Source organism: Aedes aegypti, chromosome 2 (genome assembly GCF_002204515.2).
Source record: "Aedes aegypti strain LVP_AGWG chromosome 2, AaegL5.0 Primary Assembly, whole genome shotgun sequence".
NCBI classification, from domain to species: domain Eukaryota; kingdom Metazoa; phylum Arthropoda; class Insecta; order Diptera; family Culicidae; genus Aedes; species Aedes aegypti.
This window is the reverse complement of record NC_035108.1, coordinates 323,935,076-323,960,656: the sequence shown is the minus strand read 5'-3', so window position 1 is coordinate 323,960,656 and position 25,581 is coordinate 323,935,076. Positions and strand designations below refer to the sequence as shown.

The 25,581-nt window shown below is 42.6% G+C and overlaps 1 protein-coding gene across 1 annotated transcript; it reads left to right on the top strand.

The window, feature by feature from the left end:
• Positions 1 to 3,081: 3,081 nt before the first annotated feature.
• Positions 3,082 to 21,619, top strand: LOC5577727 (ionotropic receptor 21a). Its single transcript, XM_021841554.1, has 5 exons — positions 3,082 to 4,170; positions 4,229 to 4,390; positions 19,639 to 19,880; positions 19,942 to 20,275; positions 20,338 to 21,619. The coding sequence occupies exons 1-5, from the start codon at positions 3,095 to 3,097 to the stop codon at positions 21,368 to 21,370; spliced, it is 2,847 nt and encodes a 948-aa protein (XP_021697246.1). The 5' UTR covers positions 3,082 to 3,094; the 3' UTR covers positions 21,371 to 21,619.
• Positions 21,620 to 25,581: the final 3,962 nt, after the last annotated feature.

The window sequence follows — 25,581 nt, the reverse complement described above, 5'->3', positions numbered from 1 at the left end:
AATGGTCGGTTGACATAGGCTCTCAGCTAATAACTGTAGAAATGCTCCTAGAACAGCTGAGAAGCAGGTTTTGTACCAGTTGAGTCGTAACACTGACACGAAGAAAAACATATTTGGTCCATAGCTGTTTGGAGATGTCTATTGAAATAGTGTTTATGAAACCGAGGAAGTCGAGAATGTCCATGGTTAGCGTGACATAATTTGTACTGCGCATCAATGAAAGGTCGTCGAAAATGGGAGATTTGGCTTTCGGGTAATGGTGCATTCTGGTAAATGGTACATCCGGGTAAATGGTTTTTCCGGGTAATGGTACATTCCGGTAAATGGTCTTCCGGTAAATTGCATTCCGGATAATGGTATAGAATCGAACAAACCGTTTGTCGGATGTTGTAACAAGCCGCGATTAACATGAATCAGAACGCGTTCATGGCATAATTTTTCACTCAAAGCATACCCGATTGACATTCGAATCTTAAATGACATACCACAAGGCAGATCGTGGAATAAAAAACGTAAAAATCCCCCAAAAGTTATGACTTTGGTTTGCGAACAATTGATCGTTAGCACACATGCCGAGCGATTCATTTTTCGCGGAGCGCTTTTGCTGTTCATTCATTTGTTATATAAAAATAGAAGAGGAAATTATAACAACCTTGCAGTTTGCTCTAATTATGTCAAATTTGTATAAAGGATATTCATCTTTTGAATACGAACGATAACAAAAGTTGTACCAATGAATGCTCATGACTTGGTCTCTATTTAATGCAAGTCTCTAAAAAGTCTCTATTTTCAATTGAAGGTCCCTAAAGTATCTATTTTAACCAAAATGATCTCTAAAATATCATTTTTTCTTATTCTTCTTGCATTGAATCCTGATGCAAAATTGTACAGGCTTCAAATAAACCTTCAGAGACTATAACGGGTCAACAGGCTATTCAAGAATTTTGGCTCAGATTCCTCGAGGAGAAGCTTCAGGATTTGATATAAAATACTATCCGTGTCTCATACAGAGCTCTTCCAGGAAATCTTCCAACAATTTTTCAAATAATGCTTAGAAGAATTTCTCCAGCATTTATTCCAGGAAGTCCTTAATAATACTTTCTGTAATTTCCTCAAGTATTTTCCAAAACTATCCTACGATTTCTTCCAAATATTCTTTCATTAATCTTTCAACCGTATTCTCCAGTTTTTACTCTAGGAGATCTTCCAAAGATTTCTACAGAATTTCTTCCGAGAAACTTTAGAAAGGTTTATTTTTAGTGTTTATAATAAATAACTTAAAGGTTTTCAACAAACCTTGCAAATATTACTCCCCATGTTCATGTGGATTATTCCAAGATTTCTTCCAGGTCTCATCCCATCCCAAAATTCCTTGAGAGTTTCTTCGAACAAATCTATTTTTTTTTTTGTAGAAATTTCATTCAAGTATTACTGCTGCAGTTTTACCAATCATCATTTTAGTGTCATGCTGTCAACGAAATGTGATCGGGGTGGTGGCGGGACGCATTCGCCACTAACGCCATCTGTTAGCTGATTGCCACTTGGCGATTTGTGGCGGCCATGTTTTTACACAAGTGGCTGAGTCTAACTTGGACGTCTGTCTGCGGATGTTCCATGACCTCTGATCTTTTTTATTATTTATGAAAAGTGTGAATACCTTGGACTTCTTCATGTGTCTGATAGAAGAGCCAACAGTTTAGCCTGGGAGTTAATCTAAAAAAATACGTTTTATAGCAACATTAGGAAGAATCTATCGGGTGTAACTAAAAAATTCTTTACATTTTTTACATCTATACTGTTTCTATTTGTTCCTCACAAAGTTAGGATTTTTTATTTATCCTTAACTTACTCAACATAATAATCTTTGAGGCCTCACATACACAACATCCACAATTTGTATGGCCATATACGACTATAATCCCCCTAAATAATGTTCTGATTCCTTTTCCACAAAACAAACCAATTTTCGTAGTTTGGGAACGGTCTCAAACCACTTTTGCTTTTCCGTAACAAAATTTTACATTGGAAATTATTTGAAACTAACAATCATTTTTAAAATACTAAGTACTCGTATTTTGAACGCTGATTCATAAATTGTGACTGGTGTGTATATTTCCCACATTTTATTGAGCAAGTATTTTTCTCAAAGATCTCAGCCAAATCCGAATCAATACGCATTTATCTCTCATAGCTATGTTTATTGAATCTGTGGGCTTCGTAGCCGTGCGGTTAGTGTCACTGAGGCATTTAGCCGCATCGTGCTAAGGAGTGTGGGTTCGATTCCCGCCTCAGACCGCGAAAAGCTTTTCGAGAGGAATGTTTTCCGACTGTGCCACTGGGCGTTGCATGCTAGTCCGTTGTCTAGTGTGGTGCTTCCTTCAAAGGGCGAATAGCCCACTGGAAGCATTAACGTGTTGTGTCTTTTTTTTAAATGTTGTCTGGGGCTCAATCTGTCACAAAAAATCTTTGAAACAAATTTTAAAACGTCGTTTCTAGTTAGGCGTCAATAGGGACACGGCTTACGGCAAAAAATACAGCCCAAATAGCTACAAAAAGAATTCAGTAATATTGTTGATTCATACCGCGATCAAGAGCTTCTCTGATGTTTTGTGATAAGTTTGATAATAATTTTGTCTTTTGAAATCAGCTGATTCATAAATTGTGGGTGATTCAACTGCGTGGAGTGACTGTAACAGAATGCAGAAATAATCAGATTTTCTTCAGAAAAAATATCAAACTTACGTTTAACGGTACCCAAAAATAAATTCCAAACAAGTGCCCCTTGCATATCATGATGAGGAAAATCAATTTTCATTTTTCCAAAATAACCTACAAAACCAATAACACAAAGTCCGCTGTCCCAGAATGGTTCCCGGGAATCATAACCGTTTCTCCTTCGCGTGAAAGCCCCATATGATCGACCGCAGCCGGAGTTCAAAAGGTGATTGCGTTTCATAAATTTCTAACACCGAATCGGGCGGGAGGCACACCTGTTTTGACGAAGGCGAGCCTATAAAAGAAAGGGCAGGTTCTTCCGATGCTCTTATAGTTGTCGGGCGGTAGTTCAGCTGGCAGTGCTGAAATCGAAATCGAAATGAAAAGTGTTATCCTGATTAGTCTGTTGTGCTTCTTGTGGTTGGAATTGCTGTTGGCCTTGCAAGGCATTCGCTTGGATGAGAACCCTGTTCATGGGGCCTTGATTGCGTACAAGTCGTACGATGTTGAGGCACGTCGGAATCGGTACTACGAATTGAGTAGTGAACAGTACGTTTCCGGGAGCTTTGTGTCGACGAATGATACTTGTGATGCTCGAGATGACCAGACGAGAGTCAAACGCTACAACGATCCCACATTCCGAGGGAATCCCAAAACTCGGGAACAGGTTTGGGCTAAGAATTTTGCCCATGTAATGATGGCCGATCAACAGTCCATGTCCTTAGTGAAGCTTTTAATCCGTATCGTTAACAAATATTTGAGTTCATGTATCCCAATCATTTTGTTCGACATGTATGTCGAACAGAAGGAAACTTATGTAATGGAAGCTCTGTTCAAGGAGTTCCCGACAACTTACGTATGTGGCAAGATAAGTGCAAACTATACTCTTCAAAATCCAGAACTATTGACACCATCAACTTCAAAATGTCGAAGCTATATTCTGTTCATTTCGGACGTAATGATGACCCGGAAGGTACTTGGACCTCAGTTGACTAATCGCGTAGTCGTCGTTCCGCGGTCTAGCCAGTGGAAGCTTCAAGACTTTCTGTCCTCCAAGGAATCCAGAGACATCTTGAATCTTCTAGTTATTGGTGAATCATATTCAACCGAGAAATCAATCAATAGTGAATCTGCTTACGTTCTGTACACGCACGAATTGTACATCGATGGATTGGGTTCGAATCGACCTATAGTGCTAACTTCCTGGATAAACGGGAAGTTTTCTCGCCCAAATTTGGATCTATTCCCACCAAAAATCCGAAAAGGTTTCTCCGGGCATCGCTTCACGGTATCCGCAGCTCATCAACCGCCATTCGTGTTCAAGATCATGTCTACGGATGGGGTAGGAAATATTGCCATTCGCTGGGATGGACTTGAAATGCGAGTCCTGAGGACGCTGGGAAATTATCTGAACTTCACGTTCGATATCAAGGAACCTTCTAAGCCGTATCTTGGGTAATTTATAAAATCGAAATTCGAATGAGAAGGGAATGTTAATCGTAGACTCATTTAGCTCGGGAGACGCCGTGACGGATGAAGTAGAGCGAAAGCAAGCCGATATTGGGTTGGCCGGAGCCTTTGTGACGAGCGAACGAAATGTCAAAGCCGAGATGTCGGTGTCTCATTCGACGGATTGTGCGGCTTTTGTGACCCTCATGTCTTCGTCACTGCCGAGGTAATGTATGATAATACAGTTGATTGATTCTTCCTTTTCAATTTTTGCTGTTCAGCCTAATGTTCTATTATTAGTTTCGTTGAGAGTACTTTCGACCAAATAACCATTTTAAGTGGCAGATGTTCGATTCACTAAGTAAAGTGAAAATTTACAAAACTGTAAAGATCCTTGACCGCTCCTTCATTTTGGTTCTAACTGTCTTCTGTGTAATCTTATAAAGTGTTATATAAAAAGAAAAGGCAGGAATTTAAAATGTTGCTTCGTAAAATATGTACCGTAAAATCGGGTGTAATTGATCAGTAGGGTGAAATTGATCATCGTATCACACGATTCTATTTATTCATAATATAGCACAAATATCAATGTAAGTTGCAGTAAATGAACGTTGCTTGTCGTAACTATTGTCGAATTGTGTGTTTTGAAGGTTTTCGCGTTAAAGACTGTTTATTACTATGAAAATAACGTAAAATTTCAAAATCATGCACGGTGCAGTATTGACAAACACCTATGAACTTTAATTAATAAGCAAGGATTTTAACATGGTATAAACCTGAAAGTTTGTGAGGATGCTTGAGATATATCCCCAAACCAGATTTCATCACCAAAACTCGTACCAATTTGCTCACATGATTGAAATAATTGAATTTCTGTTAGATATCATTGAATTCCTTAGGAAATTGCATACATTTAGGCGTTTTCCGCGTTATTCTTGAAATTTAACTATTCGTTATTTATATAAATATTGCATTGTTAAGAATTTTACAAGCATATTCGGATTCAGGTAGCTCATATTTATCATATAGAGTTGTTTTGGAAACTAACAATAATGGTATTGACAAGTGATCAATTTCACCCCGAAATGAGTTCCTCTGATTTTTTATTTAAGAGGTATTTGTTAACACTAAAATGACATTTGTTCGAAAATTTCGGTACATAAGTCGATGAGGCTCACCTTCGTACTTGTTTTCCTGCATTTAGTTGTTTGGCATTGTTAACATTATAGAAATCAGACTAGAAGAACCGTGAAAAATGATCAATTTCACCCGAAATTACGGTATTCTAGTGATCAAAATAATTCTGTGAAAATTTCATCCCAATGACTGCCAAGGGCCTTCCTTAGCCGAGCGGTTAGAGTCCGCGGCTACAAAGCAAAGCCATGCTGAAGGTGTCTGGGTTCAATTCCCGGTCGGTCCAGGATCTTTTTGTAAAGGAAATTTCCTTGACTTCCCTGGGCATCGAGTATAATCGTACCTGCCACACGATATACGAATGCGAAAATGGCAACTTTGGCAAAGAAAGCTCTCAGTTAATAACTGTGGAAGTGCTCATAAAGAACACTACGCTGAAAAGCAGATTTTGTCCCAGTGAGGACGTGATTGCCAAGAAGACTGCCAAGAAATTGCAGCCGAGAAATATACAAAGCAAAGTGACATGGTGGAGTGATTAGGCTGCAATTATTTTTGATTCGGAACAATTGCAACATGCCCTGCCCATCGTATCCTTCCAGCTTTGACCACCTTCTGGATACTGGGTTCGGCCGACAATATCCATATCAACGGCGAAGCAAACAAATTGACTGGATCTCGTAAAAATCGTACCTCGGCTGTTGTGCCCGGCTCTCCGCATAACACCTTCTAGCGCACGAAAGTCCATCACCTTGTCGTAGTCCCCGGCGGGATCCAAACGAACTGGAGTGTTCGCCTGAAACCTTCACATAATTTTGCACACCCTCCATCGTCGCTCTTATCAGTCTCATGAGCTTCCTGGGAAAGCCATTCTCGTCCATGATTTTCCATAGCTCTACGTGGTCGATACTATCGTATGCCGCCTTGAAATCGATGACAAGGTGATGCGTTGGGATCTGGTATTCACGACATTTTTGGAGGATTTGCCGTACAGTAAAGATCTGGTCCGTTGTCGAACGGCCGTCAACGAAGCCGGCTTGATAACTTCCCACGAACTCGTTTACTACAGGTGACAGACGACGGAAGATGATCTGGGATAATACTTTGTAGGCCGCATTTAGCTTGGTGATCGCTCGGAAGTTTTCACAATCTAACTTGTCGCCTTTCTTGTAGATGGGGCATATTTAATGTACATATTGTTGGAAAGCATGGACCATTGACTTGATCAGAAAAATAATTTCATTGCGGTAACAAATGGCATGTCAGTGAAAAATGATACCTTCACTATTAGTACACTGTTTCTTTAGTTGCGGTATATTCTCAAGTTGTGTTCCTATATTGCGGTATTCGTTGTTTTCTTTTGGAATCCTCTATTATAGGAACACTGTTGCTATAGGAGCGGACGACGTTTTCGGACCTCTTTAGGACAAACACGTACTTATGTTTCTGAGTAAGCTTTAAGCTGAAATAATTTTGTTTTTTTTTTTTCAATTCATGAGTTCTACAATACAAGATTAGCTTACATTTGATAGTCCTACATGTACAATTCATCCGTCTCGTTTGTAGCAATGGTATATTCCAATATCTGTGCTATAATTTTAATGCTTAGAATAACAAATTTATTTAGAAACAAAGTAGTCTTACTTACAATTGATTCACTTTGTATTTAACAAATTTATAATTCAATGAATTTAGGATGTCAACGAATTTATTACTTTGATAAATCGTTATAATACACTTTCTGACTCGCCAATAATAATACGCAGTATGACAGTTCTCTCTCCTTGTCCTGTCGGTCACAACCGCGGGTGGTGCTGAACCGCAGGTACTGAACTCACTGGCCCGGGTTGCTAACACGCCCTGCTCGTATTGCTTAAGGTTTCCTGGAGCTATGCTTCCTCTCTGGCAACATCCAGAACAGCAAGTTTCGTTGCGTGTCTCCACATGACTCCTGCAGCAGTTTGCATGTCCGCACAGCGAACTCGTCCAGCTCACCCAGGGTAGACGTGTAGAACCTTTCCTCGAGTCCAACTGTTCCGCATCTCTTCGTTCACCACGATTACTAGGTCTCCGACATTGCTTGGTTCAACTTAACCGAACCACTTTGGTTGACGAGCTATAACGGGTAAATATTCCCGGATCCAGCGGGTCCAAATCTGTCTAGCATTACTTGGATATGTTCCTAATTTGTTCGTAGAGCTGCGCCCTCATCCGAAGGTCGTACTGTCGGCTGAACTACACCGTTCGAGCTTAATAGAAGGAAATGGTTCGGTGTCAAGGCTACGTTTTCCTGACCTTCGATAGGTAGGTAGGTCAGGGGACGAAAATTGACAATTGATTCCACTTCAACGACTGCAGTAATCAAGGTCTTCTCATCTGGATTCCGGTACTACGACATGCTGGAAAGACCTGCCTTGACTGAGCGCACCAGCCGTTCCCAAATTCCTCCCATATGCGGAGCGTACGGAGGATTAAACATCCATTGGATGTGCGCATTGGTGAAAGTCTCCGCCAGATCCTGGTTAACCCTTCTCATCTGCAACTTAAACTCAGCATTCGCTCCTTGAAAATTGGTTCCTTGATCTGAGTAGATTTCTTGCGGTGCCCCACGTCTAGAGATGAACCTGGTATGGTCAACTTACAGGATTCTATTGAAAGCGAAAAGACAACCTCCAAATGAACAGCTCTCGTGTCCAAGCAGGTAAAAAGAGCGACCCACCTTTTAGCACTTCCTCGACGGAAACGCACCGTGATTGGGCCAAAGTAGTCCAGCCCTTGCGTACGGTGTAACGCGAACAGATGGTAGTAGTGCCATGGGTGGCACTTGTGGCTTGGATTTATACACCTTGCACCAATTGCAGTTATTGGCGGTCCTTTTAACAGCTGTTCGTAGTTCAGAGACGTGGAATTTCTGACTCACCTCGTTTATCACGATTTCATTGTTGGCATGTCCGTATTTTCTGTAGTACCAAGTACCAGTTCTGTAACGTAGTGGTTCTTGGGTAATATAGCAGAAAATTTAGCTATTAATTATTATCTAAGCTTTTCATAAGTGTGATATACTGTTCCCACCTGCAAACTATATCGGCTGGAAGATGCTCATCCCATCCTATGCTTGACCTCCACACTTCTTGGATTATTGTTTTCTTGTGTATCACAAACGGTGCGACTAATCCCAACGGATCATACGCACTCATAACTGTAGTATAATGGATGGAGCATATCAGATAGTATTGAATAATGAATCTAACACAAAAATATTTAGCTACTTTTCCAGTGTGTTCTATCTTCGCACAGATCTCTCGCGAACCGACTCAAAAGCTGACGTTCAGTCGGAACTGTGGATCCATCAACTAAGTTTCGTAAGTCCTCCCGCAGCGTCAACAAAAAAGCGAATACGTCATCTTGCGGTCGTCAGACCATCCCCAGGACCCGTTCCATATTGCTCCCTTTATCCATGGTAAAGCTCTTTATCGCCTTTGTGTTCTGCTCTCCGATTGTCTGCAGTACCTCGGAAGAGTTCAACATCCAATGACGAACCAGGAATCCAGCCTTCTCGTGTACCTCCTTAACATCCACAGCCAGCTGGACTGCTTCCTTGACAGTATCGACGCTGTCCAGATAATCGTCTACATAATGGTTATCTGTTTGCTACAACAGCTTTCGGAAACTTGGTGGCGTGCTCCTCTGCATTCAAGTTCTTCACATGTTGTGTTGCACTCGGAAAGCAGGTGGCCCCGAATATAGCGACGTCCATGACGAATACCTGGATCGAGTCGGATGGTTGGTCCCTCTATAGGAACCACTGGGCTGAACGATCTTGACGAGTTATATGTACCTGAAGGAACATTTCCATTATGTCGCCGCTGATAGCGAATGCTTTCTGGCGATAGCGGCTGAAAACGGCTTGCAGCGACGTAAGCAAATCTGGGCCTTTGACAAGTACAGATTTCAAGGATACTCCTTGCACAGATGCAGCAGCACACACAACTCTCACCTTATCGGGCCTTTTGGGGTTTACCACTACACTTAGTGGTAGATACCATGTCCGCTTCGGGTCCGTCTCTGCTAATTATTTTTCAGTTACCTTATGTGCATATCCTTTAGATACGTAATCCGCTATTTGCTGTCGAACGCCATTATACAAACTGGGTGATTTCATCAAACGATGCTCCAGACACTTCAACCTCCGCTCAGCCATAGGTATCAGGTATCAGAAGGCCGGCTCCAAAGGCACGTTCCCCACCAGTTGGGAGATTTGTGCCATCGCCATATTTGAGCCTATTTCATCATCTACCCGATGGGAGAGGAAAGGGAAGGGAAAGATGGGAGGAAATAGGAATGGGGTCCCTTGAAGAGGGAAGATCGCAAAAGCGAAATGAGAGCATGTAGCTCCATACCACAATGGGTTCGAACAGCGCCCTAAAAAGGGCACTACAAAACGCATGAGCGTAGAGAGTCTATAGCTCATTACCACAGCGGGTTAAGAATAACAGAATGTCCTGAAGATTCAGGCTTCTGAATTCAGTTTCACTCAATAAGTGTTTACCAAGTAATTGGAATCGCATTTGCGAAAAAACTGGACAGTTACATATCAGGTGATACGAAGTTCCATAATCGGAGTCACAACTATCACACACAAATGAGTCAGCACGCTGAATATTTGCCATGTGATAGTTGAGTCGGCCGTGGCCTGTCAACGCTCTGACCAAGAGACTGCAATTCTGCTTTGACAGATTTGTTAAATACTTCGCCACCCTTGGAGATGGCTCAGTAATGTACAATTTTGTTTGACGACATGACTCCAAACTATTCCAATATTGCTTGTGCTGAGTTGCCGCCGAAGAGTTTATCTGAAGCTTCACCCAGCACTTCGAAATTGGAATAGCCGGCTCAGGGCCAATGAAGTCATGCGATGCTCCATCGCGAGCTAGCTCATCAGCCAATTCATTTCCAGCGATGGAAGAATGGCCTGGTACCCATACAAGGTTTACAGAGTTGACTGAATTCAGTTCCTCAATTTGAGTTCGACATGCGATAAGAAGCTTCGACCTTGAGTTGGCCGAAGCGAGAGCTTTTATAGCAGCCTGACTATCTGAACAGAAGTATATGACTTTACCCATTACGCGCTGTTGAAGTGCTGATTGCACTCCACACATAAGAGCAAATATTTCCGCCTGAAAAACGGTGCAGTTTCTACCAAGTGAGTAAAACTGATTCAGCCTTAGCTCACGAGAATATACTCCTGCACCAGCTCTACCTTCAAGAAGGGAGCCATCAGTGTAACATACTATATTGTTTGATATACTTCTTTCCAAATAGCCAGACGTCCACTCTTCCCGTGAAGGGAATTGTGTGGTAAATGTCCTGTAAGGAAAGTTACAAGCAGTTGTGAGATCACTTGGAGCAAGGACAATTTTCTCCCAATTCACCAAAAGTGGAAACAACGAAGTGTGTGTAGATCTACGATTCACTGGATTTTTCTCCAGTAGATCCAGTACCCATAAACGATAAGAGCAAGAAAGTGCTTCTTGTTTAAGATATATGTGTAGAGGCGCAACGTCGAAAATGGCCTCAAGCGCTGCTGTGGGAGTTGTAGAGAACGCACCAGACATCGCCATCAAGCACATCCTCTCGAGATGACCCAATTTTGATTGGATTGTTCTCACTTTGCCCTTTTGCCACCACACAAGACATCCATATGCCAATATTGGTCGAACAACTGTTGTGTAAATCCATTTGATATATTTGGGTTTGAGGCCCCAAGTTTTACCAAAGGTTCGCCGGCATTGACCGAAGGCCATGCAAGCTTTTTTGACTCTGAAATCAATGTGAGCTGTCTATAAAAGTTTGGAATCTAGAATGACTCCGACATACTTTACCTGATCAGTCACATTAATCTCAGTGCCAAAAAGACGTAAAGGTCGAATTCCATCGCGGTTTCGTCTTTCCGTAAACAGAACAATAGATGTTTTATTCGGGTTAACCGAAAGGCTATATTGGCGACACTAACTCTCGACTACCTGAAGAGCACTTTGCATCAGGTCGAATAGGGTGCTTATGCACATACCAACTATCAGAGCTACATAGTCGTCGGCAAATCCATATGTTGGAAAACCGCTATTATTGAGTTGCCTCAATAGCGTATCTGCTACGAAATTCCACAAAAGTGGTGACAAGACTCCCCCTTGGGGGCATCCGCAAACACTCAATTTTCGAATCGCTGCTTGACGCAATGTCGAGAAGAGATGTCGGTTTTTGAGTATTTGATGAATCCAATTGGTAATCATTGTAGGTAGCCCATGGTTTCGTGCGGCTTCCAATATGGCATCGAAAGACACGTTATCAAAGGCACCCTCAATATCCAAGAAAACACCCAAGCAGGATTGCTTATGAGCGAATGCTTTCTCGATATCGTATACAACTTTGTGTAAAAGAGTCACTGTTGACTTTCCAGATTGGTAAGCATGTTGATTCACATGAAGAGGCATGTTTGCCAAATAAACATCACGGATGTGATGATCGATAATGCGTTCCAGACATTTCAGAAGAAAAGAGGTCAGACTGATTGGTCTAAAACTCTTCGCTTCCTCATACGACGCACGTCCTCCTTTCGGGATAAACTTTACAGTAATATCACGCCAGGATTTGGGAATGTACCCGGTAGCAAAACTGCTTACAAGTAGCTTTTTCAAAACATGTTTGATAAACTCAAATCCCTTTTGGAGCAGAACAGGATAAATCCCATCCGCTCCTGGAGATTTGAAAGGAGCAAAACTATTAAGTGCCCATTGAATCGATTCAGTAGTTACGATACTGCGAGCCGAGGCCAGAGACTCGTAACTACATGAAAAGACATTTGGTTCATCCGTAGATGCTATGTCCACACATCCGGGGAAGTGTGTATTGAATAAACATTCTAAAACTTCTTCATCGGAAGAAGTAAAGTCATCATTAGGTAAGCGAATTTCGTTCACTTGGAAATCCTTAGATTTTGCAAGGATTTTGTTCAGCCGACTAACTTCACTCAAACTGGAAACATTTGTACAAAGGTTTTTCCAGCCGGATCGTTCAGCAGAACAAAGAGCCTTCTTGTAAGCCTTGCGAGCCGACTTGAACGACTCTGATCCAGCTGAACGGCGTCTGTTCCAACTCCTTCTACATTGTTTCCTGAGTCTAGTCAGATCGGAATTTCACCATGGGGTCCCTCTTGTAGTCTTTACAGACCGCAGAGGACATGCTTCTTCAAAAGCTTCCATAATGTAGGATGTTGTAGTATCAACGGCATCATCCAGATCACTTGGATTTTCAATGGACGGAGAATATCCATGAAATTTGGTCGCAACCAATTCAATATAGAGTTCCCAGTTTGTTGACCGGGGATCCCTAAAACGCAAAGTCTGCGCAGTTACATTTGAATGTTCAAAGAAGATGTAGCGATGATCAGATAATGATTCCTCATCGGATACATGCCAATTCGTCAACTCGTGACTGATTCTATTCGAGCAGAGCGTAATGTCTAACACTTCTTCTCTATTAGAAACCATGAAGGTTGGGCGATTGCCTATGTTAAGTAATCCAAGGTCTGTACTACTTAAGTATTCCATCAGACTGGAGCCTCTCAAATTGATATCTGAGCTGCCCCAGATGATGTGATGAGCATTGGCATCACTGCCCACAATCAGCGGAAGGTCTTTTGTTACGCAGTGTACGACAACTCGTTTGAAGTCATCCGTTGAGGATGGTTCATCATGTGGTAAATATACCGAACAATAGACGTATTTCCTGTTGAGGTCACCAACAGAAACATCGATTGTGACAGCACATACATCTCTAGTAGTTAACTCAGAAATGAGTGTAGCAACGATTGCTTTATTAACGAGCACGCATGCGCGGGGCATGGAGCGCGAGTTTGCCGTTTCAATTTTGCTGAAAGTAGCAAAAACTGGGTCCACAAGGTTACCTAGATAGAAGTTCCCTCTACGAAAGTAGGGTTCTTGAACTAGCGCCACTTGGGCTGCACCATTTTGCATGAGTCTGCAAAGATTGATCGTTGCTGTTCTTTTATGCTGAACCGTAGCCACTACCCAAACTAGGCAAGATTAAGCTTTTTGCAATCTCAGCACGAAGAAGACCAGCAACGAAAAAACCAGATCGGTATCTATTTAAAATCGCCAAAGGCGAAAGAGCACAGAATACACTGTGTAAAACGCATAATGCGAATCCATATAGGTGATAATTTAAATTAAATGTCAACATATTCATAATCCCACCCTTATTAAGCCTCAGGATAGAGACTGAAGAAGGGCAGCCGATTATCTCGGAGAAACACAAGGTCACCTGCACCATTGCTCCGGGTAGCACAGGAAGGACTCAATACTGTGAAGGGCGCCCTGGTACCCCACAGGCTCCGTTAGCGGTTAGGTTTTATTTAGACCCCCCTAACCATTCATTCTTAGGCACAGTACTCATCACACCATAAATTAGGGGTCACCTGTGAGGTGGACTTTTACCACCGGAAAAGGCAGTCCGTAGTGTTAATTCTTAGCCAGTTGAAACAACCGCTACCGACACTACGCGGTTATCTAGGCTGCTCGGGAAAAGGAGGTTAATATTGATGATTAACTCCTGACGTGCCCAAACAGCCGTCAAATTATACAAACTGGGTGATTTCATCAAATGATGCTCCAGACACTTCAACCTCCGCTCAGCCATAGGCTTGCTATTGGTAATTTCGACGTGTCAAACTTCAACAAAAGCCCTGTTTAAAATTTTCCGTTTTCGGTTCTTTTTGTAGTTGCCTGAAGAATCTCTCTTGCTCGTTGATCATCGGCTTGCTTTACTGAAACTCCAACACTTTCCGTGGAAGAAAAGCTTTTTACCAGCTCGTGTAAATCGTCCTTGTGATTTTGCGTACCAATGTGTAGAACGCTTGGACAAGCAGTATTGGCGCTTCTTCCAGAACGGCTGTAAATCACCCAACCAAGTCTGGTTTTCGCCGCCACTGGCTCGTGTTCACGACCTTCTCATAGCTTCAGCGTGGTTTTCAGCCTGATATTGTCAAGACCTATCAAGATGCCCGGTTTTGCGTCCTCGAAACTTCCAAATGGTTTTCCATTCAAATATGGGTACTTGATCCGCAGTTCTGCAAAATCTACGGATTGTTTCGGTAATTCAAGTCCACCAACTGTTTGGACTTTTTGCAGCGAAAATTGCTTCCCTGAAAGTGTTTCCCGAAATATTCAGTTGAACTTGTTGAGATTCTTCTTCTACACGCTTGACGCCGTTAGTCCACTGCATGCACAGCGGGGATATCACACCTTGCACCTCCAGTTGCTTTGCCAGAGAGCTGTTAGACAGTGTCGAATCAGAGCCACCATAAAAAAATGTTTTTGACCGAACGACCGTTTGCGTGTAGAACTTCAGGTGTGATAACCGGTGATGCTTTTGTTCGCATCCTTCCATTCCGCACGGTCATTTTCCGTGCGGATACAAGCACCGCCTTCAGAGATGCGCTCTCCAAAGTCTTCGATTTGAAAGAGCTGCAATCTTTCGGCTTGTGACCAGCAATTTTGCATACCATGCAAGGATGCTGGCTTCTTGGTTGACTTGGAGCTTCAGACTTTCTCGGCACGTTTGGATCTTGAACTTTAACCGTTGACTTTAACCACCTCAGACGTGTGAGAATTCATCACGGCTTTCCCTTCATCTTGTCGGTTTTGTCCGTAACTGGCGTTACACTGCTAGCTGCCGTCAGAATAACGTCCATGTAGTCTGAGAAGATTTTCAGATTTGCATCTACCACCCGTTGCTTGTATAAAGCCCAATCGAGCTTAATGTTAGCTGGCAGCTTTTCAACCAGTTCGCTAAATGAACTTGCTGATCAGTCGCGATTAAGTGGGCACAAAGATTTCGGACAGCCAAGCCGAAGGATAGAATGTTGCCTAGTTTCTCAGAGCGCGGAGTCGGCGCGGCACGGATTTCAGCCAGTATTATTGCCTCTGGCCGGTCGTAAAGAACATTCAACGTCTTGATTATATCCGGGACGTTAGACGGACGCAGAAGCAGACTACAAACTGCTTTCTTCGTGTCCCCTTTCAAACTGCGCTGAAGTCTCATTAAGTTATCCGATTCGTTGTAGCCACAAAGTAGCGTAGACTTTGAGTAACAAGGGAGACTATTACCTTACCTTACCAGTCAGACTAAGGCCTGGGTGGTCTCTGCTGTACGTAGGAGACGTCTCCATTCGACTCGGTCCATGGCTGCCCGTCGCCAGCCACGCATTCTGCGAAGGGTCCGCAGATCGTCCTCAACTTGATCGACCCATCTTGCTCGCTTCGCACCACGTCGTCTTGTGCCGGTCGGATTGTTTTCACTGGGTTGGTATCCGACATTCTGGTGACATACCCGGCCCACCGCAGCCTCCCAATTTTTGCGAGCAGGACAATGGTTGATTCTCCCAGCAGCTGGTGCAATTCATGGTTCATCCGCCTTCTTCACGTTCCGTCTTCCATCTGCACTCCGCCGTAGATGGTCCGCAACACCTTCCGTTCGAAAACACCAAGGGCGCGTTGATCCTCTGCACGTAGGGTCCATGTTTCGCGCCCATAGAGGAGTACCGGTCTAATCAGCGTCTTGTAGATGGTCAACTTCGTGCGATGGCGAACTTTGCTCGATCGGAGCGTTCTGCGGAGTCCAAAGTAGGCACGATTTCCAGCAACGATGCGTCTCTGGATTTCTCTGCTGGTGTCGTTGTCGGCGGTCACCAGTGAGCCCAAGTTCACGAATTCTTCGACAACCTCGATTTCATCACCATCAATATGAACTCGAGGTGGAGGGCATGCCGTGTCTTCTCTTGAGCCCCTCGCTATCATGTACTTCGTCTTTGACACATTGATGTTCAGTCCGATTCGCCTAGCTTCAGCCCTTAGTCGGATGCCATCGTCTCAAAGTTGCGTGCAACAATATCAATGTCGTCGGCGAAACCAAGTAACTAAACGGACTTTCTGAAAATCGTGGCACTCGTGTCTATCCCCGCTCTTCTTATCACACCCTCTAAGGCAATGTTGAACAGTAAACACGAAAGGCCATCACCTTGCCGTAACTCTCTGCGAGATTCGAAGGGACTCGAGAGTGTCCCTGATACTCAGACTACGCACATCACTCGCTCCACCGTCGCCTTGATCAATCTTATCAGTTTGTCCGGGAAACCGTATTCGTGCATAATCTGCCATAGCTGTTCTCGATCGATTGTATCGTAGGCCGATTTAAAATCGATGAATAAATGATGTGTGTATACATTGTATTCGCGGCATTTCTGCAACACCTGGCGGATGGCGAATATCTGGTCCATTGTTGCTCGTTCGCCCATAAATCCTGCCTGATATTGTCCAAAGAATTCTCTAGCAATTGGTGATAGACGGCGGCATAGAATTTGGGAGAGTACCTTGTGGGCGGCGCTCAAAATTGTGATCGCACGATAATTGGCGCAATCCAACTTGTCGCCCTTTTTGTAGATGGGACACACGACACCCTCCATCCACTCCTCCGGCAATACTTCCTCCTCCCAAATCTTGGAAATAACCCAGTGCAGCGCTCTTGCCAGTGCATCACCACCGTATTTTAGCAACTCGCTCGGAAGTTGGTCCACTCCAGCGGCTATGTTGTTTTTCAACCGTCTAATATCCATTTCTACCTCTTGGAGATCTGGAGGCGGAAGTCTTTCGTCGTCCGCGAGTGCTCCCAAAGTTATTTCCGTGCCACCTCCGCTACTGGCCACATCACCATTAAGGTGCTCGCTCGTCGTAGTGCTGCCGCCACCTTTCGACCACCTCACGTTCGTTCGTGAGAAGATTTCCGTCACAGTCTCTGCACATGTCGGCTTGTGGCACAAAGCATTTGCGCGAACGGTTAAGCTTCTCGTAGAACTTCCGTGTGTCTTTAGCGCGGAACAGTTCTTCCATCGCTTCGCGATCTCGTTCTTCTTGATGGCGCTATTTTCTTCAGAAGATCGAGTTTTGTCTGTTCCGCGCCTGTTTATACCGTGCCTCGTTCGCTCTCGTGCGGTGTTGCAGCATTCTCGCCCATGCTGCATTCTTCTAATTCTTCAACTGCTCGCATTCGCCGTCGTACCAGTCGTTTCTCTGATTCGGGGCCGCTGGACCTAGTGCTGCTGTTGCGGTGCTACCTACGGCGGATCTTATGTGCATCCAGCCATCTTCAAGAGTGGCGGCGCCAAGCTGCTCTTCCGTTGGTAGGGCCACTTCCAACTGCTGCGCGTATTCTTGGGCTACTTCTGCTGAGTCCCGTAGCCGCTCGATGTTAAGCCGCTGCGTTTGGCTTCGACGCGAGTTGTTCACCGTCGAAAGTTTTGAGCGCATACATACAGCAACTAGGTAGTGATCCGAATCTATATTCGCACTGCGGTATGTGCGAACATTGGTAATTTCAGAGAAGAATTTTCCGTCGATTAGAACGTGGTCGATTTGGTTCTCGGTTAGCTTATCGGGTGATCTCCAGGTGGTCTTATGGATATCTTCGCGGGGAAGAAGGTGCTTCGGACTACCATACCACGAGAGGCTGCAAAGTTGATGCATCGTTGGCCGTTGTCGTTAGATACGGCGTGCAGACTGTACCGACCGATTACCGGTCTGTACATCTCCTCTCGGTAGGACGTTCATATCGCCAACAACGAGTTTCACGTCACGCGGCGAGCATCCGTCATAAATCTGCTCCAGCTGCGCGCAAAACGTCTCCTTCTCGTCGTCGGGTCTCACGAAGGGCAGTGTACGTTGATGATGCTGTAGTTAAAGAAACGGCCTTTTATCCTCATCTTGCACATCCTTGCGTTGATCGGCTGCCACCCGATAACGCGTTGTCGCATCATGCCCAACACTATGAAGCCAGTTCCTAGCTCTCGATGCCCGCTTTTCCACACCTTCTGTCCAGTCCAACAAAGTTCCTGCAGCGCTACGATATCGATGTTACGGGGATGTAGTTCGTCATAGATTATCCTGTCGCAACCTGCGAAACCAAGTGACTTGCAGTTCCATGTTCCAAGTTTCCAATCGTAATCCTTATTTCGTCGCGTGGGTCTTTGCCGATTGTTCCGGGTCGTATTATCTCCTATGTTATTCGCAATAAGGTTTTTACGGGTGGCTTTTTGGGCCTACGCCAACACTCCTGTCTTGCCGGAGCGCCATTGTGCCAGCTCTGTTTAACGTCCCAACTAACACTAGGACGATCGCGCTGATGGGGCTACCACCTTGGATTTAGCTGTGCGCGATTCAGCATTTCTTACTCAGCCGCTGGATACCAGAACAGACGCTGTTTGAGCCGCACCTCCTGGTGAACAGACGCTCGAGACGTACCTCCTCAATCTAGCTGATGTCAGAAGGACAACAGTGCCCAGGCTGCACTACCAGCTAAGTATGCAACCCTTAGCTGGCGGTCTTTGTCATCGTTTGACCCGTGGAAGCGTGAGGTAGGAACTTGTGAGGACCAGAGCTGTGTTGAACGCTCCTTCCTAGTTGTCGACTCACCGTTTTACAGCCCAAATCTACTATTTCACTTAAGCACAATTGTGATTCACTTCACGGTTGATACCCTATGCGCTGCGTCGATAGTGGAAGTGTTTGTGCTTGGTGAACATATCTTCGACTGGTTGAGTCTACGGCATTTCTTCAAAGGGAATCTAAATCGGTAGTACTTACCACAAATGAACCAGGTAAAACATAAGGAATGTACTGATCAACTCAAGGATCTTCAGGAATGAACCTTACGTTGATCGATGAACCAGAGGCAGTACAGGGTACCGACGCCGGAATATGGTGTGATGATGCAATCGCTGTCGTTGGTTGTTTGATGAAAGACGAAACCGATGGATTTATGTTCGGCTGCCACGGAGCGGGCGCTGTCGTCTTCACAACTGGCATATTCATTGACACGGGCGTTGATTGAAACGGTGGATGAGATGCAACCCTCCAGTTCGAAGCACGATAGAATTCTGCTGTTTGCCCGCTATTTACTGGAGAGATGACGTTGTCAAACGATTACAAAACTCCACCTGGTTCAGTTGGTGAGATGACATGGTCTAACGGTTTCGAAGATTTCTAGCTCCGATCCTCTGCTGCTATGCTATCGCCAACACCAGCACATGAGAAATGGTACCATTGGTTGCAGTCGCCACAATGTGGACCATCTTAGGTTCTTCAAAATGAAAAATATAGATGGTTGATTTTTTAAGCCAAGTTCTAATAATCATTCATTTGGATAACCTTTCACAAAAACCGACATTTGTTCTTTATTCATGTGAAATTTAACTCACCCTTTCTCTACTTTAAGATACCGAGCTATTCTCGGTCCGTTTCAGTGGCCCGTATGGTTGGCCCTGACGCTCGTCTACCTAATGGCCATCTTCCCGCTGGCTTTCTCGGACAAATTGAGTTTGCGTCACTTGATTGGAAACTGGACCGAAATCGAGAACATGTTCTGGTACGTGTTTGGAACGTTCACCAACAGTTTGACATTCACCGGCGAGAACTCCTGGAGTAATACCAAGAAAACCTCAACCAGGATGCTGATCGGTGAGTATAACGCAGTCAGTTTTATGAATTTACGTAACAACTGAATTTTGTACTACTCTAGGCATTTACTGGGTATTCACGATTATCATCACATCGTGCTACACGGGATCGATCATTGCGTTTGTAACGATGCCCGTGGTCCCGGACACAATCGACTCGGTGGAACAATTGAAAAGTGGCTTCTTTCGGTTCGTTACGCTTGATCGTGGAGGTTGGGAACGGTGGTTCTTGAATTCCAGCGATGAGACGACGGAGAAGTTGATCCAGAGGTTGAAGTTCGTTTCTAATCTTGACGAAGGCATTAGAAATGTGACGGAAGCTTTCCTCATTTCGTATGCGTTTATTGGATCGAAAGCTGAACTGAACTACTTGGTGCAGTCGAATTTCTCTGATGAGTAAGTTGCTTTTTATCTGTAGATTAGAATAGTTCATATATAACAAGATATTCTTATTTCAGATCTGCCAACAAACGATACACGTTGCATGTGAGCAAGCAATGTTTCTCTTTATTTGGTGTTTCTTACATTTTCCAGTTGAACTCAGTGTATCGGGACAAGTTTAACAATGCTATATTGTATATGCAGGAAGCTGGGATCCTTACCAAACTATCTAAAGACGTTTCTTGGGACATGCAGAAAACTAAAAATGGACGTTTTCGTCAGGCTTCGGTTGGTAAAGTTTTAAAAGTACCTACCGCTGGTGAAAAGGGTCTAACGTTAGGTGACACGGAAGGTATGTTCTTGTTGATGGGTGTCGGCTATTTGATAGGGTTAGCTGTGCTTATATCCGAATGGGTCGGGGGTTGTACCAACAAATGCAGAGAAATCATCAAAGCTAGAAAGGACCGTTTCCTTAGCCCTGGTAGTACCGTACCGCAGTCAAACATTTCTTCTGCCAACCAAAATTCACCACGGAAAAGACGAAGACCCTCAGGGAAGGAATACAGCTTGTTGGATACGGCTGAAAGCGCATCGACAAATCCACTGACTCCACGAGAAGCTGAATTTGGTAGCATTGGTTCAGATGGTAGCGATGGAGGTCTTCACAAAAGAAGTTTGTCTGAAAGCATTCACAATGTCAGTCCGAGTACGTTGAAGGAATTGTATGACGGACCTAATCGCAGGCATTCCACTATCGTTTACATGGATGGCAAGATGATGTCGGAAGATGAAGCGCGTATCTACGCTGCAACTAATAAAAACAAACAGAAGCATCATTCCAGTTTGAGCTCGGTTGTTGAGCATGAAGTAACACGACTCTTCAAATACCTGGACGATCATAAAACAACGCAAGAGGATTTGAGAGACCAAACGGAAAAACGGCATCATCATCATCACCATCAGCATCATCGCCGACAGCAATCGATGAAGAAATCCATCGAAGTGGAAGCTGAAGTGAATCATCCTGGGCTGTCGGAGTTGGGTTCGATGCCGAAACCTATTCGTGTTCCCAGTTTGGAGGCTCCATTCGGAGAGAAGTTGCTTCATTGAAGACAGAAAATAAGTTCCGATGCATGATTAGCTGCAGCTTTTTTTTATGTGTGATCTTTGTCAAAAAGTAAGAACCCTTACTGAACACGAGGACAGTGGAAAAGTGGTCTTCAAATCCTCGAGCGTAATCAATGATGGTTAATCAGGTATAATCATTTAACCTATTCCTGGGTGTTGGGATAGGAAAGCAAAAGGGAAAGATGAGAGGAAATATAAGTTGGGGTCCCTTGAAAAGTGAAAATTTCATAAGCATGTAGTTCCTTATTACAATGGTTTCGAGCAGCGCCAGGAGCTGTAAAATGCTTGGACAAAATCAACAAACTTCAAGAGAGTAGCTTATCATTCTTGGTTTATATTTTTAACAAATGTTTTCAGTTGGAATATTTTCCTCATAAATGGAAATGCCATGGTTGTTCCTATTTTGAAACCGAATAAAAATCCGGCGGAAGCTTGCGTCCATCAGTAAATTTTCATATAAGGTCTTTTTAAACTGAATGATGGTCCACATCAACGAAAAATCAATATTTATCAATTAAAATTTTGGATTCCGTCATGGACATTCGACCACACACGGTGTGCTGAGAGGCAAATATTATCGAACTTTCATGAACCTAAATTTTTTTTCACCCAAAGTTGCCCTTAATGATTTTGAAAAAGATGCTGAAAATTAAAAAATCTTTCACCGGCAAAAATTAAAATAAAAGTGATTTTAGTGTTTTTGATCTCTTTTGCTCATATATAATACTGTGACCGAACAATTCAAAAAAGTTTTGATCGTTCAAATGCATACCAACTAGAGAAATGAAGATAGATGACATTAAACATTGGACATTAAAAAATAAAACATTATTTGAAAAAGTCAAATCTATTTTAACTGCCGTAATGTAACTAGCCCACTATAGTCTGCCAAATTTTATTTATTAGAAATATCTTAATAAAAATCATCGATTTGGTGATTGTTAATTAAATGCATGGCTTATGTAATTTATGTTTTTCTTAGTTTATTTTATATAGTTACGAATGTATAACACCTTATAGAATACTGTTTCATGTAACATGAAGACTATTATAGGAAACAATACAACTAAGCAATTTCTTCGAAAAATCTGGATTAGTTTTGGGAACTTTGAAGTTTTCCCACTTCTTCGAAAAATCCTTATGAATAGCCTCAGTTGTCTGCTCCGAAAAGATCGATAATCCGACTTGCTTACTTTCACAAAATTCTGCAACATGTTGATCCATTATGTATTTGGCAGGCGAGCCGCTTTCCAAGCTTTGCAAAATTCTGTAATATTTCGCTGAAAATCCTCTAGTAAATTGATTCCAAAGCAAGAATCAATTACATTCCGAAACTGGTCGAGAGCATCTGTATATTGTTTTAGTGTCGCATCACCATTGTTCAGTATATTTTGCTTTGCCAATAAACTATAACAATGCCTCCCAGTGAAGCCGAACTGAGCATGACGTGTTGCACCTGATGCTGCTGCCCATGATTGTGCAATTTCAGGGTTATATTCAGCAACTGCATTGTACAATGTATTCATCAAACCTAGGAGGATATGTAGCGATGGAGGCGCGCATACATCAAGAATCCGGGTAGCCTCATTACCGTGGAAAAGGGGAGCATTAATACAGTTGAAAAATGTTTTCGCAGTCTTCTTGGTTCCACCTTGTGCTTTCCATAAGGTACTGTTTTGAGCAATAGTACCGATTATTCGTAATAGTCCATGTTTCACTCCCAAATCCGTCTTATTGATTCTACAGAAAGCACAAGGGTGGGTTGAACTATTGCTCATCACTCCAGCTATTATATTTATTATTTTCAGATCACCTATGTTGAAATAGACTCGATAAATCGATTTGAAAATTAAAAATGAACGTTATTAACTACCTGTTACAACAGCATTTATTCGCTGAAGCTCAAGTTTTGTCCATATTTTTGAAACGTTTTCATAATTTTTTTGTACATTTTCCACCAGTGCAATAATTAAACTTCACTTGACTCCAGAATCCTTAAAGTCTGACTTGTTGGTTCGTCGCTCATCTTCAATATTCAAAACGAATTTCAAGGAACCCTGACCACCATCAATTCCTATGAGCAGTCGAGCGTCCTGAACATTTCGTCGACCCTTGACATATTCAATCAGACCAAGAACACTACGGCAATATATTAAATGCTGCTGGGTTTCGCTTGTTACATTACCGCTGAACGTTTTGAAAACTATTTGCTCAACTAGAAAGAAGTCGTCTAATTCGTGAGCTGAGCTGGTTAAAGCGCTTTGTAGTCCGGGCTGAATTGAAACGGATGCCGATTCTCGCAATGCTTGTGCAAGTTTTTTGGTCTAAATAATAATATGATGAATATAGAAACGTATAATTAAAATAAACAAATAAACAATTACCTTTCTAGTGCTGAGATTCAATTTATTTTGGATCTTAAAGACCTGATCGTGTGAAAGGCTGCTTTTCTCGGACAGTTTGTCCCCGATATTCAGAACTTTAACTCTTGTTGGTCTTCCTCTTGAGTTCTTAAAAACTCTTTCGCTTTTTGGGGATTTTTTGATTCTTAACGAGCTTGTAAGTAGATCATCGGTATCATTTCCGGCGAAACGAACTAGATTTCTGAGCTTCATTTCTTTTGTACAATGATGTGGTTTTCCCCGATGAATTGATGACAAACATTTTGAGCACACTTGAAGAGTTTTTGATGTTGAACGAAGTTGGTTTGGACTTGGCGTTTGCAGTTTTTTTACCGGTTTACTCAAAGGATTGGATCGGGCAACCGAACAAATGCTACACATGTGTCCGGCGTTCGCCTGTCTTCTCGTAACTGCTGGCTCATCCTTACTATAATCATGTAATTTTATAGTGGAGTACGGTAATCCTGATACAAGAAATTTGTTATTTTTACTATTCGAATTAAACTATTTCATTATTACCTTTTGAGAGCCTATACACAACCATGTAACATTTGGCGCATAGCACTTTCGGATAAATTGCTTCCAATTCATTGAAACTAGGGAGTAGGTGTTGAGTTATTGTTTGCTTGCATGTCTTGTGAATTTCTCTAGGCGATTTTGTTTTTGAGAAACATAAAGCGCAAACCAAATTACGACAATTTTCGTGGTCCATCTTCGTGTCTTCACAGAACAAGTTTCTTGCTGAGAATGACTGTAAATCAAGAAACGATTCTTTTGATTGTTTGTTGGCGTTTCTATAGGAACGTATTAGTAATGATGATGAGCAACATAACGTAAGTAAAAATGGCTTAAATCGTTCTTCGATTAACATGTACCACAAAGATAAATAACAGCGTTAATAAAAATATTACTTTTGGGAAAATTCAAATATTATACAAATGGAATATAGTTTTATTTACTATTTTTTATTGTTTAAGCATACTACTTTCATTACATGGTTTTTATTGATGAAAAATTACAAATGTTTGTATGCTGTTTTAAAACAATAAGAGTATATATGAATGAAAAACGGTAAAATACTGAAATCATTTTTTTTTTTAATTTTTGCCGATGAAAGATTTTTTAATCTTCAGCACCTTTTTTTTAAACATTAAGGGCAGCTTTGGGTGAAGAAAGATTTTAGGTTCATGAAAGTTCGATAATATTTGTCTCTCAGCACACCGTGCCACACATCAACTCTTACGTGTAACAAATTTGATTCGTTCCAACAAATCTGAAGGCTAATCTACTGGTTCTTCTAAATATAGAAAAAGCATTTCAAGGTGTTTTGCATTAAGGCTTGATAAAAAAACCCTAATTTTCCAACATACTTTGTTAGAACAATCCAAAGTTATCTGTCAAATCGTACACATCAGGTTAATTATCAGAACTCCAAATCTGAAATACTTCCTGTAAGAGTTGGTGTTCCTCAAGGAAGCATTTTGGGATCAATATTATACAATTCCTTAGCCGAATGGTTAGAGTCTACGACTACAAAGCACAACTATGCTGAAGATGTCTGGGTTCGATTCCTGGTTGGTCCAGGATCTTTTCGTAATGGAAATTTCCTTGATTTCCCTGAGTATAATCGTACCTGCCACACGATATACGAACGCGAAAATGGCAAAGAAAGCTCTCAGTTAATAACCGTGGAAGTACTCATAAGAACATTGAGCTGAGAGGCAGGCTCTGTCCCAGTGAGGACGTAATGCCAAGAAGAAGAAGATTATATTATATGTTCACATCTGACCT

Bases quoted from the DNA above. Each gene is read 5' to 3' on its own strand.
- LOC5577727 (XM_021841554.1), top strand. From the start codon at position 3,095: ATGAAAAGTGTTATCCTGATTAGTCTGTTGTGCTTCTTGTGGTTGGAA. The intron at 4,391-19,638 runs GTAATGTATGAT...CTCTACTTTAAG, and splicing joins ATGTCTTCGTCACTGCCGAG to ATACCGAGCTATTCTCGGTC. The intron at 19,881-19,941 runs GTGAGTATAACG...GTACTACTCTAG, and splicing joins CTCAACCAGGATGCTGATCG to GCATTTACTGGGTATTCACG.